A 21,801-nucleotide genomic window follows, 5' to 3' on the forward strand; every position below is an offset into this window, starting at 1 on the left:
CCTGCCTTGAGAAATCATATCCCTTTTTTTTCTCTTTTATTCATTTTTTAGTTTAGATACTTGGCTTGGCTGCTGGATGTTTTCTCTTGCTGAGGCAAGTCAAATTTCAGGAAAAGTGCTTTTTAACTATCTTCTCCATTGGGACATTTACTGGTTCTGAATGCTATATTACATACAGAGAATGAGAGAAATAATAAGATTATCTAATTCTATTTTCTTTGATGGAAGAGATTAGATATCCTTTAGCTCTGCATATGCAATTAAGTATGTAACTGCTATTTTCAGTGAAAGACCAAAAGTCTTCTGCCAGAAGAATTTTACAGGTCCGAACTTGAGCTGTGTTATTTCTGCAGATGATAATAAGTGTCTTTTGATGCTTACTAGCAAGTAAGATGCTGGGGTTTGCTACTGATGATTTTAATCTGCTTGCTGTGTTTTTTTAAGAGCCTGAACAAAAAGAAACTCTTCTCCACCTTGTGATGAAGTTGGGCTTGGTTAAACTTTCCCTGTTCTTGGCAGCCCAGCCTGGAGGGTCATCAGCATTAGCATTACCTAATGAGGATGGAGCAACACCGTTAGATTTGGCTTTACAAAATGGGCACTCCAAACTTGTTGAGATCTTTACAAAGTGAGTATAATGGTTTGGTCTTTTTCTATGGAAATGTCTTCTCATTAAAGGAATGTGGGAAGTACTGTTGTGCATCTGGAGAGAGCTGCTTGTTTTGTGCTGACTTCTGCTGCTTTTTGCCAGTATTATAATTCTAAATGGCAAATTTGCATTTACGATTGAAGGGAGTTTATTATTTGTGTCCTTCATTACATTTGAAGTCAATTAATAGTCAGCTAAATGATCGAGGATTAGCTGACTATCTAGTACCTCTCCCAGCACTATATCAGCTGAATCCTGACACACTAAAAATAAGTAAAGACATTCCTTAAAAGTATAGATAAAGAAATATTTATGTATAAACAGAACCATACAAGATTTAGTTTGCACAAAATCTCAGCACTTTGTGACTCCTATAAAGCTGAAGTTTGAACAAACAAATAAAGGAGGACCAGCAACAAAGACAGTGCTGTAGATATGACTGTTTTGCTGGAGAGCTGCCACACTGACAAATGACTTAAAGGGCAAGTGCTTTCTGGCACCTTTCAGCTGTCTGGACAGTCCTGAGGAGCTGCATGGGGTGTATGTATGTATGTGCCTTGGGATACCAAATGGTAAGCACCAGACACCCCTTCTTAGTCTTGACTTTTCTTTGCAAATAGAAATACGCAAGAATTGGGCTACATTTTAATTTTGGTATGTGACTCTTTCAGTTCTGGCTCCATGCAGCCTGTAGTTTATCCGTACTTCAGCTTTAAAAAAAAATACAACATGGGTACAGTACATTATGTTATGACTGTCTCATTTGTTTGTTATATCCAAACAATACTGTATTCCCCTGAGATACATTCTGTTTTTCACTCTTGTGGGATAACAAATCTGCTAGCTGCCAGTTGTGTCCTACTGCTATATATGGCAACATTGACAGGAAAAGGTACTGTTGCTCATTTACAGCAATAAGGAGAAATAGTTATTGTCACAGCTTGCTCATTCTGGCTTCTTTTAGTAGTGAGTAACTGTCTGGAGCTAACATTGTTATTTCCCAGTTGATAGCTAGAAGTAGCTTTGTGTTCTTAAGGCTGAAAAGAGTCACTGGTACTTGTTTGTTTGCCCAGCTGTATTTTCAGTGGGTTTCTGCCCCTGGTTTTTGCAGTGGGTGCTTTGCGTTCCTGACAGGTGCTGAAGGCGAGCAGGAACTCTGCAGGTCACTGTGACCGTGCTTTCATTCTACCTGTGCAGAGAGCATCTGCTTTGGCTCAAAGAGTGTGTCATTTCAGCTTCCAGGGCAGTCAGTCACTTGACATTTCAAGAGCAGAGATCAGCGAGGGTGCCTGCATACAATTTGTTCATTCATCTGGAGCTCTGACGCTGACATTCAGCCACACTGCACAGCACTTGCTGGAGTCAGACATTAAGCTCTTCAGAAAATACTTCTGGGACAAACCTCTTCTTTATCAGGTACCACAGATTTTCTTCATAATTTCCAGCTGTAGGCTTTTCAGGTTGGGTTTGTTTTCCTTAAGTAGCCTTTTAATTTAAGCTGCAGTGTCACGGATCACCAGCATGAATTCATGATTACTGTGGTTTCTACTTTGAGTATGTGTAGCATATTGTATGTCTGAGCTTGAGCATTAGAGGTGTTGGGAACTTTGTCAAAGCCTCTTTTGCCTCCTAAGTTGTTTTTCAGTCATGGTGGACTCTAAAGGGAGTATATTTCTCTGAAATCTCTGTGTCTTCAATTGCATTGCCATTGTATTCATGTTTGTACTTTGAAATATTTAACTTAGTTCAATTCTTCTGGTAGTGTAATGCCTGGAAGCCTTTATCAAGAGCGAACCCAGGTCTATTATTTACAGCAGAAATACAGAGTACAGATTTTTTTCTACAGAGTTTAGTTTAGTTTTTCTTATTTTAATGTAAAATATCTGAAGCACTGTTGGCATATCCTTCATGACATCTCTTGATTCAATAAAATAAAGACAATGTTTGAATGTATAAGTTCTTTAACAGCAATGCAGGCGTTTACCTGCGTTTTTAGATTGAGACTGCACAATATATATAAAACTAGTGAAAAATACACTGAAAATATACTAAAAGTTGACTTTTTCCTGGTCTTGAAATTCAGCTTTTCTTTTCCATTCTTAGCTTCAGGTTTCATCATTTGAGCATTGATTTTCCTTGCATTACCTATATTGCTTGCTGCATTTTTAACTTAGGAAATTATTTATATGTTAGGTTTAATATAGAAACTTAAGGTGTGGCATACTGCATAGTTCTTATGTATAATGTAATGTAACTATATTGTTGAGATTTTGATTTGTTTCAATAGAAAAAGTTACTATCTGTAACTTGCAGAATCCCTGCAATTTTTGTGTGGCTTTTACACTGAGACGATAATGAACTCAAAAGGAAAACCAAGACTATAATCAGGAATGCATTGTTATTTATACGATTGGCTTTTTCTTGCACTCACAAAGTCTTTGTTTTTCATTCAGTCTTTGAAATGGAAAAAGAAAGTGTGGCATGGTAGGTGTTCTCAAAGACAAAGACTCTGAAAGGCTGCAAAATTCTGCATTTGGTATTTTCAGGAAAAAGCCTACTGCCCTGGGTTTGTGGGTTCCCCTTTTGCCATTCCTCTAGTTGCAGCAGTCTAGGTTCTGTTGTGGGGACCTTATTCCCCTCCTGTTCAGCATCAGTGCTGCAGCACTTTCAGTCAAGCAGAAATAGACCAGAATAATTGGGAAGATCACATGGTTTATTTAGTTAATTTCTTATACAAAAGCTGTTGTTTCTAGACTATGTATTATGTCCAAAAGGAAATGTAAAATTAATTTTCCTTCTGTTGTGAACAAGAATTTTGAGCTCTTCAGTTGTATCCAGAATACTGGGAGACAACTAGGAATTTTTGTTAGGTATTAGAGATTTCAGAGTACATAGTCTTTTTAAAATAGAGGTAGAATTCACTGTCCTGGAGTATTCATTTTATCTACAGCAGACTAAGGCTGAACATCTGGTGTCTTGAGACTGTATAAATGACCACATTGCTGCTTTATACTTGAGTCAGAAAGTCATGAACTGAAGAAAGGAAGCTTTGTCTCAGTTATGGTGGCATGTAGTGTTGGATTTGTGGATTTATGTGAAATGATTGCCTCACGCAGCAGCACATCTATTCATGCAAGAAAAGCATAATCTTTCTGAAGTATATTCTTCACTCTCTGCTGTGTCAGTTTTTCAGTTCCTGTTGTATTCCTTAGAAGCCTAACAAGGTAATGGAAAAGTTAAAACATGTTGTCAGTAAGCTAAAGTCACTTGCATGTGAGCCATGCCTTCAATAAACATTTAAAAAAGTGGAAACTCACAGGTTTTCTGGCCACGCTAGGCAACACAGGTGGGAGAGATACCTCAAATTGCTGAGAAAGAATGTGGTATTGCTTAAATTCTCTGTGACCTTCTTGGGGCAGAGATTGCTGTGTGGTAGTGGTGCCTGCCAGTGGAGACCTAGACAGCAGGAGAAGGTGATCCACGAGGCTGTCAGGCTTCATGGCTTTCAAATTAGTTTGGCTGCAGTATTCAGCCCAGGGTTATCCCTGCCTTTTTCTTTCCTGTTCAAGTTACCATGTCTTTTCCCTGATTGCAGCTCTTGGTAGTTGGCAAATACATAGGCAGTCTACTAGAGGGAAAGACTAGAAGCAAGTAGAATAGTGGATGAAAGCACACAGAAGAATCTATTCTTTCTTCCTCCCACTTTGTTTTTCACTTCTGAGAGAGTAATTTCTAAAATAGGAGACTGTATTCTAGCCCCCTCTTCCTTTTGAGTAGGAGTGATATAGTTGGTGTGTATCTGAGCAAGTGAACAGGCTGGCCAGGACCACAAACATGGGGAGTGTTTCCTGGTTCCAGACTATGTTTATCAGGTACTTAGTGTTTAGTCCTAGTTTATTCCCTTTGTATTACCTATTCATCAAAATTGCTTGCTTTACAGGGATGCTTTTAACATAAAATAGACTTCTGAACAGAGCTGTTGTGCAAAGTTGCTCTGCTGCCTTTCTCACAGTGAAGGTTGTAAGCAGTGAAGTGCAAATGGTAAATCTGTTCCTTTAGATCTTTTGTGTATTGTAAGCAGGAGGTGATTTCTCTCTGTAGTTAAAAATATTTTACTTGTTTCCCTCTTGAGGGATTGCTGTCAGTTTCCTCTGGAAGGTAGCCAGTAAAATATTTCTTGTGGAATCTCTCTCAGTCATTTTAATATTGCTTATAACATAAGTGTTTGCTAGTGTTCAGTATTGTTCTTGAGTTTTCAGATAAATGTCATGGGCATCAAATACAGTTACTGTAATTCTGACTTTTTTTTTAATAGAGTATTAATTCAAATGAAGTTGAGACGGTGGAAGGTCCAAAAATGCCCTGCAGTACAACACGCTCTGTAGAAGGTACAGTTTTTTTATTCCATAATGTGAAATCTTTCAAAGCTCTAGAAAGTTGGCACAGATTTGTACACTGTGTACTCATTCAGAAAGATCATGTTTCATTTGGTTTTAGAGAACTGTTGGTAGAGAGCAGTGGAATAGGTAAGTCATACATTACAAGAGTTTTGTAGATCATGATGCTCCTTACAGAGCGTCCTTTTTCCAATGTCAGACTGAAACTATTCACAAAATATTACGACGTTTATAGTGACTGGAAAAGCCTTTACTGCTTCCATTTTAAGAGCTAGAAAAATGCCAGGTGGTTCCAGGAGAGGGCAGTGTTTAACTAAACGAACTCCTTCAAATTCCGGTAAAACCTAATGAGTTAATAACGATAGGAGCACAGTAATTATTTGTATGGATAGTTTTGGGATCCAGCCAAGACTTCTTAATGTGGCAAAATCCTCATTTGTTTCTATTAGACGTTCACTATTTTGGTGAGCAGTTTACGTCTGCAATGATTGTGGGATTGTGCTTTGGATGAGAATGCTCTTTCATTACCAAAATACCTCCCTGTGTACCTCAGAGTAAGTGTGTCTCAGAGCTGAAGAGAAAATCACAAAAAAATGATCATTCTTCAGCATCAGAAATATGAGGCTTGGGGACTTATATGTGATTCCTAGGAATGAATTAAAAGTTTATATCAATTGTCCATTTGCTTCTGAGGCTGGCATTGTGTGTTTGGATGAAAACTGAGAGCCCTGTGAGAGGCTCGGTCATGCTCTTCAGTGTCTGCTGGAGACAGCCTTACTTGAGGGCAGCATGAACTGCTGGACCAGGACCAGAAGCAGGAAAAGGATGGGGACTAGTTCAGGCGACATCAGCTAGTAAATTCAAGTGAATGGGTAAAATAGGGACGCAGTGATGTATTTAAATGTGTATACTGCCATTGCTAGTGTTGATAAAACAGTTTTATACACAGCTTTTCTGCTGGTCTTCAGACAACAAGTGTTCTGTCATTAGAAGCTAAATTTTGGGAGAAATAATAAGCAGTTGTTAGCAGTTACAAGCTATACATCTGTTACTGTAAGTGCAAATGAGAATTTATTATACGGGGTTTGTGAATGACCTTGTGACATAGTGTGAAAATGCATTTACTCTGGGTGTTCACCTGAGTGCTGTACTCTGATTAGGGTGATCTTTATGCTGCTTCTTGGGGATAGAAAGTGAATAGCCTTCATTGGCACACTACATGTGGCAGGCACTTGGCCAGTGCGACTTGTTGATGATGATTACTTTGATATTTTTCACAAAAAGCAGTTTTAACTTGGTCTGGCTTGCACAAGCAGAATGCAAACATCAATGAGTATTCATAGCCCAGAGAGAGAGTGAGAGAGTCTCCAGTTCAAGACATCTATTCTCATTTTGGCTTCTGATAAGCAGCAGAGATATTTGGCATAGGTACACCTAGCTATTTGTGTTTTCAATGGAAGTTGTACACTTTTGTGCCTTCATGCATCAGAGTTACTTTGCACCCGTTTTTTTATTAAAAAATAATTTCATTTCAACACCTGGAAGAGTATGTCACGTTTTGTAAGTATTCAGGACCAACAGAAACAGATTGTAGTAAACATACTTGCATGTTTTATGCTCTGTGATATCTACTTGTAGACATGAGAAGTCTGTGACTACTGTTTGTACAGTGTTGGGCAACAAAGCTTTTTCGTTTTTTATATTTCAATATTTAATTGGTTACCATTTTCCTGTAAGGAAGACTTTTTTCTAACAAGTCAAAAAAATGACAAATCAATGAATAGTGGTTACTGGTGACTAGTGGCTTGTCTTACAATTTCCATTTGTCAGCATTCAGGAGATCAAAAGCATTTTGTTAGAGACTGAGTTAAAGTTGTTGCTGCTGGAAGCAAAAATTATATGAAATGATTGTGTTTTTTACTGCATTCTGAGTTGCATGCACTGAACTCCTTTATAAAGTGGCTGCTAAGTTCAGGACTTTATTTTGGCACACTCATGTCATGAAAGTATCCCCCTCAGATTTTAAAACTGCTGCCACTCTAAGAAGTAGTAGCTACCCACTTCTAAAGTCAAGATGAACAGACCTTTAAAGCCCAATGTTATCAGAAGCCCCGAGATGTTAACGAGAGGTTGATAAGCCGTGTGTTGCCTCCCGTGAAATGCCATCATATGAAAGCAGTGGGGCAGTGTAAGGTGATGCTGCAGGCTCGATCTCCTGTAGCAACTTAAATTCACATATATGGAGTGATACATTATCCCAACAGGATGCAGAACAAAAAGTGAAATAGGTGGTATTTTGGCTAGTTTTATAGTTTTTTTCTCTTTTCTGACTTTGAAATTCCATGCCCATGAGTTGACTGAATACTGTTACCTGGAATATAAGCCAATTGTTGCTACAGTATGTATAATCTAGAGAAGATGGCTTTTTATTTCTGAGAATTGTGAAACTGAATAATAACAATGCCAAGTGCATGTCAGTACTGTAAAAAAAACTTCTCATGGAAGCTTTAAAGTAGATGTCTGCACTTCCAGTTACAGAAGAAATAGTCTGTTCCTACTACCTGAAGGGTGGTGTCTGGAATGTTTAGTTTAACAGCACCAGGGATTTTGTGTTCTGTGATTGGGCTGTGTTAGAATGCATGGGGAGATACATATGTGAGTGGTGCAGGAGGTTAATTAAAGAAGGTGGATTAATTATAAATGAATGATCATGGTACTGATCAGCATGGACCCAGTCCTAACTCCTGCCAGTGTCCAGGGGCCCTGCTGAGGTCTGGGACAACAGGCTGCAATGGGCCCATAACTGCATACCAGAACCTCATGTCCAAGAGACCTGTAGGTCAGGTGGGTTTCTCTTTTGCTGAAGATTGTGTGATTTAGGTAACAGACAGCTGTCTTTGAATTGTTTTTCTCAAGATGCAACTCTTTTTTTAAAAGCTTGAGTGTATACTTTGTTCAATGCCAGTAAAGGTCCCCAAACTGCATATACCTCAAGGCACCCTATGCTGACTGTTGGAGCATACTTAGTTTAACTGTTTGCTGAAGCTGGAGAAGTGAAGAGGTATCTGAGAACAGATATGAGCCTAGAGTTGGAAGATTCAGTATAAGATAAAGCATATTTACTATGATGACTCTGTCTATATAATTTCAGTTTAATTTTATTTAAAAATATGTTTGCTAAATAATAACGTTCCTAGAAGCATGAATGATGTTTGTGTTCATTTACATTCCTGTATCCAAATTACTCTTCTTTGCTGTTTCACAGTAGTCCTTCAGGCTGTGTTTGGGCAAAACTTGAAAAGTGTGGGAGGTGGTTTTTTGGGTGGTTTTTTGGCATTGCTCTGTCCTTCTCCACATCCCTTGGAAGAAAATATAAACCAAAACCCAAACAAACAAACAAACAAAAGAATGACAGAAGTGAAGATATTTTTACTTCTTGGGTTAAAAATGCAAAGTCTAATTTCAGAAAATGCATGATGTGTCTGCAGAAGAAAAGCTCTGTGGCACTGGTGTGAGGCACAGTCCTGGAACTGTTGATTTTCTGAGTGTGTGAGGGTTAATCAGCCCAAACACAACTGTGACAATAACATAGCACTTGTTGTGCACCCGGCTTGCATGCTGCCCACGGGATTGCTGCTGCAGGGAGATGCATGGGCTGTCCATGTCCATTGTTCTGGCTTGCCTGCCTGCCTGCCTTCTTGTGTCCCCTTTTCTATTTGAAAAACGAGACAGACCAGCAGCAGAAACCAAAGCAGACCAAAACTGAATTTCCTTGTTATTAAAGACAGCAATCTTTGCTCTTGCAGGTCCTGTGAGCTTGGCATCTGATGAGTTGTTCCAGGATGATACGAAGGTACAGATTTCTCCTTTTACAAATAGCTAAGCTTTATTTAGGCTGAGAAGCAGCCACCTCTGCATGCCTATCTGAGCACCTACCAGAGCTCAGAAATAAATTCTAGCCTGCCAGGCAACATTTCTTGCTCTTTCTATGCTGCAGGAGTAGTTATCTGTGTAGATGATTATTATTTGAAAGAACCTGTTATGTAGTTGTGGGCTGGAAATCCGGGTTGCAGAAGCAAGCTCTGCTTTTGGACCAGAAATCTCTTGTATTTATGGTCAAGCTTATTGCCTTTAAGGAGCTTGCAGCTGCCGTTTTGGGCTTAGCACCACACTTATGTCTAGCATAAGTTTAATCCTTGAGACAGCATGGTTCATTTTATCTGAGGAGTTAGTCTCTGAGAGAGACCTTGTGGGTAACTGTGAGTCCTTAACTGGACTAATGGGAGTAATGCCTGATGCAAAAAAATACTGCAAGTTCCCATTGTCATCTACTTGGAGGTATCTAAACAGCTTTTGGGAGAGACCAAAATATATGAGAAGTGCCATTACAACTGCATTTCTGTTAGTTGTATTTGATCTCTAGTCTTATATTCTGCTTTTTATTTATGTGTATTTGTTTACAAAACTGGAAAATCTTTGTCTTGGTATTCCTTAAACACCTTTTAAAACAGGAGCTTGATTAATATTTCAGTGGGTATGCAGCTAAAATAGTAATTTAGATTGAGAGGAACAAAATCTGGTCAAACAAGGTAAATCTGGTAAAAGTTATATCAATGCAAAATGACTACTCTTTGTTTTGGATTCTTTTAATAAGGTTCGAAAGTAGTAGAATATTGCTGAGCTGACAGATTAAGTCATTTTTATAAATGTGGTGACCTCTTAAAGCTTTTTTTGTTTTGTTGGTTGGGTTTTTAAAAATTTTATTGCCAGCTGTGTAGAAGATTGACCATTTATTTGGAAGTCACACATTAGTATTGAAATCTGTGACATCTCGGAATTAAATCTACAGTATGCACACATTTTGGAGTTTATGTTGAACATGTGTGTTTACACACGAGGCAGAGCTCAGGAGTCTTGCTGAGGGGAAAAGATTCTGCTCCCATACTGATGGTCTCGTTTTGATCTAGCAGAAAGGCTATAATGATTCTATCCTGAATGAACTGAACTGTGACATTTCTACAGGTGTGAACAGCTCAGGCATTAGAAATATTTCTAATCTTAGAAAATATAGCTCTTTTCTCCAGAGCACTTTATATTGGCTAGTCAGAGCACCATTAAATTTTGGAAGAGGAAAACAGGCTGAAAATTGAAGTTTGCATAGGAAGTAAGGTATGGATTGGTCTCTTCTTTGGTTATGGCTAGGATTTGAGTCCTTAGGGTTCATTTACCTATGGAAGTAGCATGCCATATCAGTTACATTTATGGGAATGGCTAAAATAAAGTGGCTGCTGCTTGACAGTGTTTGAACTGAATTCTGAAAGCCTATAGCACAGTTTGCAACTGAGCATAAATACAACTGTTGTCTTCAGAGATACACCTATATTTTTCTGTTTCTAGCCTTTCCAAGATTCTGGGGTTCCTTCTAAAGAAAATGAAGATTGTGTCTTGCTGGGCATAGGTAAGAAAGAATTAAAAATTTTGACTTCCCAAAATCTACTGATAGATAGTGTCACGTCAGTTACACAGAAGGCAATTTCTTTAAAAGAGGTGAAAGTAATTGACATTGCAGAGTAACTTGGTGAAAGATCAGCCAGTTGTATCTATGTGAGAGAGGGAACCTCCTTTGTCTCTAGCATACATAGGTGTTGTAACCAACAGTATTGTGATACCAGGACTTTTCAGTAATGTGCTAGCTGTTGTAGAAACAACAACTTTGAAAATATTATCTGATAGAGCCATCATATGTGACTGAAGCTATATATGTGACTGAAGGTGGAATGAAGTCTGTAGAAATGTTTAAATGCCTCAGTGAGTTGTGGGCCTGGTAGGAGAATATAGCCAATTGTGCTGGACAGCACCTTTAGAGACTGAAACTCCACTGGAAAAGTATTTCCAAGACTTATGGAAAGCTACAAGAGCAATATGCAAACATGGGCTCACGGCAAGCACAGCAAGTTGGAAAATATGATGATCAACTAAGCTCTGCAAGTGGGAACTGCTGTGCCATGCAGAGACTGCCAATCTGACATCACTGGCCTCTGGTCCACTGCTGAGTTCAGAAAGAGCAGCCAAAATGGAGGCTTTCTGTATGCAGATTTTGGTGCTGCAAAGTGAAAATTCACTTTGTCTGTGCAGGAAGAAAGGGGATAGATGTGCGTGCGTAGAGGGGATATATGTTAGAGGGAAATGAGCTGATGTAAACTCAGAAACAGTTCTAAGATAAGAAACTGGCAGATCATTTTATTACTTCTCACTAAATCAGAATCTAGTCATTGATTGTTTTAGTTGCTGTTGTACCAAATACCTATATTTCAACTATTTAATGATGTTTGTCTCACTGCCCCACACTGGGAATATGAGAGCTCCATAAGGGAATTGGGACTAGTAGCAAAAACCTTAGTATTCATAGTCATTCTAACTGTAGTGCTTTAGAGAATAGGACACTGTACTGCTCTTTGCCTTGCTCAAAAATGCAAGATATGTGGGATATTACTGCCCATGTGTTCAAATCTGTTTTCTCAAGCAAGATCGAAGTATTAGACTGTATCTCAGTATAGGAGTGTGTGGAGTCACTGGGAAGTGATTATGGTTTGTTAGTATGAAAGCCACCTTTGCTCCAGTCTTTGTTCCAGTTATACCATCTGGACAGAACATAATTTAGAAGCTGACAAAGCAGAAGCTCTCCGCCCTTAAATGATAGCTGATATTTCTTTTTCTTACTCCTGAAATGCCTTTTCCTTCTAAGGCATCATTCACACAGCATTGCTTGAGACAGCTGAAACTGAAGCCAGGCCCTCTGGCTTCAGACCTGCTCATTCTCTGATGCTTGACTGGGCAGCTGCATCACATCCTCTTGGAGGAACAAGTGACTTTGGCCATGGTTTGTACTGTTAGGAGTGGTAGTGCAGAATTTTTAGAGGAGCTAAGAGGGTAAAAAGAATGGTGAATTTGCATAATTTGGACAAGTTTTAGGTGCTTAAAATTTAATTTAAACAATTTTTATTAGGCATCTTACTTGCATATAAAGTAAAATACTAATGTGTATATACACACATATATTTGTAGATACACATATATGTGTTCAAACATGTATGTATGTGAAGTGTGTCCTGAGCACAGGATCATCTTATGTTAAACTAAGAAAAATTCCTCATTGTGATGCCTATGTGAGAAAGAACCAACCTTCTGTTGCCCCCTATATCTTAATTACTTTAGAGCATGTTGAAGAAGTTGACTTGTTCATGGAAAAGCTGCAGTGAAATCAGTTCTACTTGCTTTAGAAGTCACTGTGACTGAGAGTTTGGTTGCCTGTGTAAGCACTGGAGCATGGGCTTGCTGCTGGCCACACTGTGGGCTGTCCTTGCCCATCTCTGGCTTGTGCACTCAAGTTGGCCAAAACACTCATCACATACACATCCAATGGGATTTTGCCATTGACCTCAGCACGGTCTGAAAGGCCTCCAGCAAGCACAGTGTATGAGATCTGATGGGGTTGAGTTGCAGGCAAGGGAATGAGAGGACTGTTGGGTGTGCAATAAAAAGTGGAAGTGGAAAGGGATGAAGAAGTATGAAAATAGAATTTGGTGACAGCCAGAAATTTGTAAGTTGACCAAAGCTTTGTTTACTGGTTTATTTGAATGTTAAAATCAGCATATGTTCTAACCTGACTCATTTAACCATATTGCTAAATACCATGTTTTTCTTACCCTGAATTGTTTTAAACGATTCTAAAAAAAAATGTTTGCTTGGCAGTGCTGTTAAATGGCAGTGGTTTTGGCAGGAGAAGCACACAGTGGGGGATAAGAAGAGAAATTCAAATAGTTGTCAGTGGGGGAGAGGGAAACAGCTAAGGGGGATTGAATGAAAAAGAATGAATAGAAAAAGCAAACTCTGGAATCTCACTAGTAGCCGGATGTGTAAATCAAAGAGGACTTGTAAGAGTGAGAATGCATGTGCTCTTTGAATGGGGGTACAAAGTCCTCCACTTCTGTTTCTCACTTCTTTTTCTGTGTGGTTCTTGCTTTAGAAATCTCTACCAAAAATCAGTGTTGTCATGGAATGGTTTTGATTGGAAGGGACCTTTGAAGTAGCAGTGGCTATTGGAAAGGCTCTCCTGTTCCTACTCTCTATGTTATTCCTCAGACATCCCTTTCAAGCATGTTGATAATTATGGCTCTTTCTCCAAAAAGTTTGGGAATTGCCTTTGCAGAAGTGCTATCAGTGTTTGGTAGGATGCTAAAAAGGCACCAACTCCTTTTCCTCCCTGTTTTCTTCATCTTTGGGTTGGGATCTGGCTACCTTAGGCAAACATAGTCGTGAGTCTTGTACTTTGGTTTTGAGAATTATACTTCAATTTTTTTTGTGCAAGATGTTTCTCATCCTCCAGGATCTCTGGAAAACTCCAGGGGTATCAGTCCAGGGAGTGTGATGGGCCAATAAGAAGCCAAGAAGAAGATGAGTTTTAGGTTTGCACAATTTGAGAATGGAAGGAGTAGGAGTAGGGCACAACAGGATGCTAGACCATGCTTAACAAGAGGCTGTAGGGAGACATTCCACTGCTAGTCACACTGGCCAGTGTTCTTTTCCCTCTTTCTGTCTCTTTTGGAAATTGTTAGAGATCTATTTTATGTTTACAAGAGAAAAAACAGCTAAACAAAACCTAAAACCAAACAACCAACCACTATCCCCCCCCCACTTTTAAAATTTTTTAAATTGAAGTTAAATGTGCTGGAAATGTTGAAAGAAAACCAATATCTGATTGGGAAAAACAAATAAAAGAAATAAATGGAAAGCAACAAAAAAATATTTTTTTTCATTTCAATATTATGCATGTGTTTTGTTGCCAGGCATTGTCATCCTCAGAATCAGCAACCCCATCAGTACAACTACAGTCAGTACATTTTGGGAGAAAGTCTAGGAGGTGACAGCTGTTACTGTTGGGCATGTAGCAGTGTGAGCAGGGCATGGGTTTTTAAACATTTATAATTCCTTCCTGTTTGGCATAGCTGGTTGGGAAAGATAATATTCACAGGGCCATTTATAAAGCTGCAAAAGCTTTTCTTTTCCATTAAGAAAAGCGACCCAAACACCTAGTTTTTCTCCCAAGGATGTACAGCCTTTTTTTCCCCCTAAACTTCAGGAAGGGATGATGATAATACTTTTTCAAAGTAATTTCCATGATTTCCTCCTTATATTGCCAGCAACCTCGTGGTGTCTGTGTCTGTATGCTTTTTGCTCCGCCATTGATGAAAAACTCCTGGAAGCCATGTTTTGCCAGAGATAAAATTGCTGATGTGAAATTTTTGGCAGTTCACTCTGACCAGGCAGCTGCAAAATGTTTTTAGTAGAGTCTGCCCTTTGATTTTCATGATTCCACAGAAATCCCCATTTAACCACAGATCAGTTTAAGGAACAGAACATAATTGCCATAATGATCTTCTTTTCTGTAAACCAGTAGGCCTGTACTAAAATCTGGTTTCAGAGTTGCTGTTTTGTTCTTTTCTTTGATTTAATTTCCCCACCATGGTGGGTAAGACTTAAAAGTGGTAGAATTTTTTTTTTCTTTCAAGATAGAAAAAAAGCATGGTCCTGTTGTCTGGAGTTCTACCTTTGTGCAGTTTTTGTTATGTCTATAAAATCATTATTTTTTGTACTTTCTATGGTCATATCTTTTGCTCCTTTTTTTGTGTTTGTTTGCTGCTGGGTTTTTAGGGCAGAATGTTTGCATTTGGAAGCATTTGGAATCAAGAATGTTTTGACACTGGAAGTACAGGAAATAATTTTGTGGTTGCTGATAGGTAAGAGTGAAAGTTATGTGTTAAGAGTTGCCTATTTTAGACAGTTACAGGAGTCCTCAGATCCAGGCTGTGCAGATCTTTTCTGTTTGTGGTAATTTTTATACTTTTTCTGGCAGTTTTCCATCCTCTCTTTGCTTTATGTACGCTTTGACAGGGGCAGAGTGATCCAGCATAGCATTTCTAGTCCATGACCTGCAGACTTCTGCTTCAGTTTCCCTCATTAACAGCTTTCTAACAAGACTTTGGGCATATCACTTACCTTTTCTCTGAAACTTATTTTTTCCTGAAAGAAAGAAGACTGTAGAAAGCAAGGTGATAAAGAGGCACTACATTCCTTGGATGATTTGAGAGATGCAAATGCTCCGACTGGTTGTGCTGAAGAAGTTCAGTTTGTGGTAAAGGAAAATTTAAAACCCCCAATTTTTAGTCAAAAGGTAGATGATTTGAAAGTTGCAGAGAGAAACAAAAACTGAAGAAAATCTCACAGTTACCACTGCAGCTAATGTAGCAATTGCATTCTGGGATTTTGGGCTGCAGCTTTGACATCTTTGTGCTGCTGCTTCCAGTTTGCAAAATCTTTGCATGGTTCCTTGCACTAGAGACATACCTTGGGGTTGGTCTGTTACAGTACAGCCAGCAACAACCTTTAAACAACATTTAAACATGACAGTAACTTATTTCAGTAGATAAAAGTATTCACATTTGTTTGAAGTATCTATAAACAATGCAATATTGAAGACTGCAAAATAATTAGGAGCTGCAGAAGACACGGGAAGTCAAATTTTCCTACGATGTGAGCCTGAACTGAGTTTAATTAAAAAGCTAGGGAGAAATCTGGAGGAAGAAGTATTAGACACTGAAACAAGCTTGTTTTTGTTGCTTGGAGTTTCCTCCATTCTTGATTTTCTGGGGCATTATAATTCAAGTTAACCTCAAAAGGAAGAAAGAAAGAAAGAAAAATCAACAAGCTACAAACATGTGGTTTCTGGTGTCCCAGAACTTGTTCTCTTCATCTGCTTAAAATCCCAAACAAATTTAACAATTTAACAACAAAATAGCCCTCCATAAAGACACTTTTTAAAATTTGATGTTTGAATCACCTTTTTTTCAGCCTGTTTTCTGCTCAGTTTCATTTCATGCTAACATAATGAGCAATCTGGGATTTATCTGATGTCAAGTTACTCTTTAAATTTGAAATATAACCCAGAAATACATTGTGAAGAAAACAACTGTAGTCTTGAGAGTGCACACAAGAAAACATTTCTCAGCTTTCTTCTTCCTCAAGACACAACCTTCCCTTGAGTCTTCCATGAAACATAGAAAATTGGATTTTTAATGAGGTGGGTCTTTGGTGAACTTTTTGACATCACAGCCTGCCAACGTGAGTGTAGACTCAGAAACCAAGTCATTGGCACAACTTCAGTAGAAGGGAGGTCTAAGTCAAACTTCAGTTTGCTTTCACGAGGCAATATGCACGCTCCTTGTTCCTGCTCTCACAGGCCTCCATGGAGCTAAAACAAGGAAGACTAATCCCTTAGTCCCCAGGCTTTTCCAAATAATCTCTTTTTTTTCATCAGGGAGCTTTTCATCAGGATACTGGACAAAAAAACCATGAGCTTTCCACCCACATTTGTTCTGCATTTCCCAGCTAGTCTTTTGATCCGAATAGATACTGGACAAGGAGATAATTTAGGCAGATTATCTCTATATGTGCTTTGCTTACTGGTTGTTTCAAGAGTCAGGGCATACTGACTGCTGCCACGTGAAAATAGTATTAATGAGCTTCTTATCCTAAACCCAACTTGCTTGTTACCCTAGAGTGATCTTGATGTTTTAAAAAAAGGATAAAAAAGTAAATAGCTACCATCAGTCATGAGCCATACATCAGAGAGTTCTGATTTGCAGGAATGCTATGAAATTCTAACAGCATATGAGTGAACTGGACAACATGAAGAGTTTGAGACAAAACCCAAGATGATGCAGTGTATATACCCATGGGCTCTTTGGAGCTGTGTTGAGTCAGTATTAGGCACAGGTCATATTCTTGCCTAATTTTTGTAAAAATATTGAGCCCTTCTGTGTCCCAGTCTGGTGAGTGTTTTCAAAGGATCTTGGAGTACTAGTACGTTTTTGCAAAGCTGTTTGTTTTAAATTTGGGAAGGTACACTGTTTTTTAGCTTGTCAAAGAAACAAGCCTGAAGTACCACCACTTACAAACAGTTGCTCTTCAAAAGAGCATTACAATTAGAAATGTATCTGCTGGGGAATAATAAGCATCTAAAGAGCATGTCAGCAATTTAGATAGCATGGTCTTGTCTCAGTCTTGTCTCTGGATGGTTTGCTGCAACACAGTATGCCTTGTCTGGGAATGATACAAAGATAGATCCATTTGGGAATAAAGGCAGTTAAGCGTAAGAACACTTGAACTGGCAGTCCTGCTTAAAGCAATCCAGAAAGCAGTGCACACAAACTGCCTCTGCTTTTACTGCAGCCTGCCATAATTGCAGAGTGTTTCAGTAAATTTGTTGTGTCTTAGAACAGTGTTTTTGGAGGTGGATAGGGTGTTCTTCTGTGCTCAGCAGAGCGTCTGGGAAGGCAGCAGCTATTCTGTGTGCCTTTCCAGGCTAGTGCCCAAAAATGGTACAAATAAGTAAATGAAAAATTTACTCAAATTTCTAGTACTATATTGTTATCTTGTATTTTTCATTATTAATTCTGTTATCTGTCTACATAACATCTACAGAAGATGTACTTGTTGTGGTAAAAGAGGTCCCTAATGTGGATGAGTTTTGTTATCAGCTGTTTGAATGGAACAGTGAAGAACAGAGTTTGAGGAGGACATGTGAGCAAGAAGTTTGTGAGCTGAGGGGTCAGGGCCATTTAATCTCATGTCAGAATGTGGCTAGCTTTGATACCCAATTCACCTAGGACTGCACTTTCCAGGGAGTGCAAATTCTGCTGCTTTAAACTTGTAATAGAAGAAGAGGCTCTGTGATGCTGAATGGTATGATCCTTCACCCTGTTGAAACCTGTGGCTTCATCAGGGTTGAAAGCATGGAAAATAGGCAGGTACCTCAGTAATGTGTATAAATTATGAAAGGTGTGGTGTCAAGAGGATGGACCAGGCTCTTCCCAGTGGTGCCAGGCAACAGGACAAGAGGCAGTGGGGCAGAAACTGATGCACAGAAAGTTCCACCTGAACTTGAGGAAGAACTTCTTTACTGTGTGGGTGACTGTACACTGGAGCAGATTGCCCAGAGTATGGAGTCTCCCTCACTGGGGATACTCAAGAACCATCTGTGCACAATCTTGTGCCATGTGCTCTGGGCTGACTCTGCCTCAGCAGGGAGATTGGACCGGGTGACCACTGTGGTCCCTCGCAACCTTACCCATCCTGGGGTTCTGTAATTCTATTTGCAAGGAAAGCACACAGTGCAAGAAACTCTGTGTTTTTCTTTGCCCTGCCCTGTACCCTCCCTGCCCTTCCCAGCTCTGATCCCCTCTGGGTGATGCAGTGTGGGTAGGCTGCCACAGGGTGCTGGGAAGGGAGATGGAATCTACAAAATACTGCCATAACATTGGGTAGTGATGGTGGACAGTGACTGCCTGCCTGGACCATTTGAAATCCACTGCCGAACAGTTTAAATCTCAAGCTTCTGTGTTTCTTGTGGGAGACCTCTGTTTGCAAAATAAGAAAATAATGGGCCAGTTCCTTAAACCAATTGCCTGAATCTCCCATCAGAAACTTAGCGATAAGGAGGATTATAAAAACAAGTGGAGGAGGTTATCAACTAAGATCTCAAGGATCTGGGATTGGCTCTTTGTTCTTCAGTGATCGGTTCATCAATGATTTGGGAAAGGGAGAGAATAGCAGTGTGGCAAAGCTTTTCTAACTATTCCTGTATAAACTTCCATAAGAAATATCCTAGTCTTTAGTAGAGAAGAGAAATGATAAAACTAATGTCTGTGACAAGCCATCTTTCATGACCTATGAAGATGTTGACAGCCACAGTCAGCATTGCATCATTGTTGTGAGCAAATAGTGTTACTGTTGGAGGGTGCTTGGTGCCTGACATCTGGTTGATAATGTTTTCCTTTTAGTTGCCTTTAATTCATATTTGCTGAGTCTTGTTAAGTCTATGTAGGGTAAGCAGATGGTTTGTCTAGGTACATTGTCTGATCCTCTCTGTGGGAAGATATGCTCTAATTAGTAAGAACAATGTCATGAAGAAGGTAGGGAAGCCACGTGTGCCTGTGGATCACAGAGACCAGTGGAAAAGATCACCTAACCCTTTCTACACCATTTTATCTTGTCAGATGCTTTGATGTACTTTGGAAAGTATTGCAGGCTCTGCTGGGCCTGGGACAGAATCAAGCTAGGGGAAATAAATTTCATTGCCAATATCAGGGGAGACTCTTCTTGGAGCGAAGTGAACAGGATGTTTTTGGTAGAGCTTTTGTTCTGGCAGCTCTCATTCTACCTGTGTCCAAAAGTGACCCTCTCCAGCTCTGTTTGTGGAGTTGTTAACCACATTTTCCATCCCGTATATGTCCATTCTTCATCAGAGCAGGGGGCAGTGGCTCAGAGTTGTCCCCTTCTGCTCTGCCTCAGAGAGAGAGCTGCCAGCTGTGGCTCAGCAGTGTTTGGGGAGAGGCAGCCCACCCACTCTGTACCACTATGCTGCTCACTGCACGTGCGGGGAGTCAGCAGTGCTCTTGCATGGAGTCTGCGGATGTGGTGACATTCCTTTGCTTCCTTCCGTCTTGCTATGAGCCACAGGAATGGTTAGACAATAGACAGTGCACTGTACTATCTCTGAAAAAATTTAGATTTTATGAATGTATTTTGGTAAACATTGGTTGAAAGAATTTAAGGAATTACATTATTTATCAAAAGTGTTAGCCTTAGATAATATGGATAAACCTCCACAGCTGTTCTTTATCTTCACATCTGTACCTTGGTATATATAATGAAAAATATTTTTTTCAGTGGAAAGTGAGGTTAATATTTTCCAACTAAAAGCGCTTTTTATCTCACAAGTGGCCAGATCTCTGGGGTAGCTGCCTGGAAAGAAGGAGTGGCAGGTGAAAAGTGTGTTGGATCATCCTACAAAATACAAGAAACAAAATATTTTTAGTCAAAGACTGTAGGGCAAAGCCCTTCTTTGTGGCAAAGAACAGCATGACATCTTTCATGGTTGTATAAAGGAGTTTTACAAATAAAAAAAAGAAGCCTTTCACAAGGCCCAAACAGAGCAAGTAATGTGAGTGATACTCAATTAACCCTTCAAAAGTAGGGGTTAAGGCTGATAATTTATCTGCACTTTCAGACTGTGATTGACAAATTCCCATGCAAGATCCTATTCAGGCGAGGTTGCAGTGTGCAGGTGAAAAGCCTAAGACAAAAAAGAGATGATAAACAGCAGGAATGCATGATCAGGGTTTTATCACTGCCGAAATTTAGTTGTTGTTTTCTCTGAGAATTACATAATAGGGCTACTGTTGAAATATTATTTAACAAAAATCATTTGTGTTAGCATGTTAAATGAATGCAGCTTGTTTAAGGCAGGGAGGACAGGCAATAACTGAGCAGTCAGGGCAAATATTTATGCAGTGTACAGAGGTCATTTAGGAAAGTAAATGTCTCGGCATGTAAAATATTTTAATGCCATTAAATACATTGGCTGCATTTCCTCATAGTGAGTGTTTTCTTCGGCTCCCTGGACTAAACGGAAGTCCAGGAAGACCAATGAGAGTCAGTTCTTTTAGCTGAATCTATAAGTGAAAAAAACAAATTTGCAGAAAAGATGCACAAATGGAGATACCATAAAAGTAAGCAAAATTTACCATTTCTCATAGTATAGAACAAAAGAATAATTGATGAAATTAAAGGTGAGAAATTTTAAGACAGCTCTCTAAATTTAAACTGCCCCTTTGTCCATGGAACACTGCATTTGTGCAAGTCTGAAACAAAAACTTTTATTCTGGTTGGAGTTAAATGTATCCAGTGAGCCAGACAGCTCATTTGTGTAGGGAAAGTTGCTGTGTAGAGGGGAAATCTTCTCTGTTGGAGCAGTTGGGAAGACTTTCCTTGAAATGCTCTGTCCTTTTCTCAAACCGTGGCCATGGTGGGAGGCAGGCGAGTGCCCTGGGTGGTGTGCAGGTGGGGAGGAGTACGTCAGTGCCTGCATTCCTGTATGCCCAGGGGATTTATCAGTGCAACTTGAACCTGACATTCCAGGGAGTGGAGATATTTTGAAGTGGATGCTTAAAGCATGGATTTATATCCTCCCTGTATTTTCCATTGTCTGTTGTAATTCCCTAGAGCTGTTAATTATACATATAAATCAAACAAAGCCTCTCTGAGTGTCTAATATTTAAAGTGAAAGTCTAAGGCTTCCAGCGTCTGGGGTGAATTATTCTTTTCAGGCCTAACAAAGCTGGCAGAACTTCAGTTAAGGGAAGGGCAGAACAATGATGTGTTTCAACTGTGTTTTATGTAATTTGTGCATTGTATGAAGGGCTTGTATAATTATTTTATCCCTGAAAATATGATGGACATTTTTCTAATGGGTTTTGAATTAAATTTGCATTTGAATTGCGTTATTTTCTTCAACAAATACATTGTTATCTCTGACTGAAATGTGGATCAAAGAATCACTTGAAACATAATACAGAAGTAGCACTGCAGACCCTAGCAGCCTGAAAAATAATTGAAGTGAAGTAAGGAATGTTAACAAGCTCAAATGTCATCATCTTCCAAAACCTGACATTTAAGCTGATCCACATTCCCTCTCCTCCTTTATGTGGAATACAAAACCACATACATTGTGGGTTAACTAAAAGAAATGTTTGCTGGAGTTGGTTAAGAAACCGTGGACATGTTATTTTTGTATTAGCTCTTGTATAGCCACATGTAAGTCTGTTTGAAAAAAAATGTAGTTTGTGTAGCGTAAAG

The 21,801-nt window shown here is 39.3% G+C and overlaps 1 protein-coding gene across 10 annotated transcripts in view; it reads left to right on the top strand.

Moving 5' to 3' along the window:
• ARHGEF28 (Rho guanine nucleotide exchange factor 28) overlaps window positions 1-21,801 on the top strand; it is a 118,926-nt gene that overhangs the window by 33,418 nt on the left and 63,707 nt on the right. For 9 of the 10 annotated variants that reach the window (XM_088157418.1, XM_088157420.1, XM_088157417.1 and 6 more), the window contains 5 exons: window positions 445-628; window positions 1,885-2,065; window positions 4,965-5,037; window positions 8,853-8,899; window positions 10,444-10,504. In XM_088157418.1, the coding sequence (XP_088013544.1) occupies window positions 445-628; window positions 1,885-2,065; window positions 4,965-5,037; window positions 8,853-8,899; window positions 10,444-10,504 (546 nt within the window). The remainder of the gene's footprint in view (window positions 1-444; window positions 629-1,884; window positions 2,066-4,964; window positions 5,038-8,852; window positions 8,900-10,443; window positions 10,505-21,801) is intronic. The other variant, XM_088157419.1, reaches the window with a different exon arrangement.

Source organism: Sturnus vulgaris, chromosome Z (assembly GCF_052056855.1).
Source record: "Sturnus vulgaris isolate bStuVul1 chromosome Z, bStuVul1.hap1, whole genome shotgun sequence".
Taxonomy (NCBI): Eukaryota; Metazoa; Chordata; class Aves; order Passeriformes; family Sturnidae; genus Sturnus; species Sturnus vulgaris.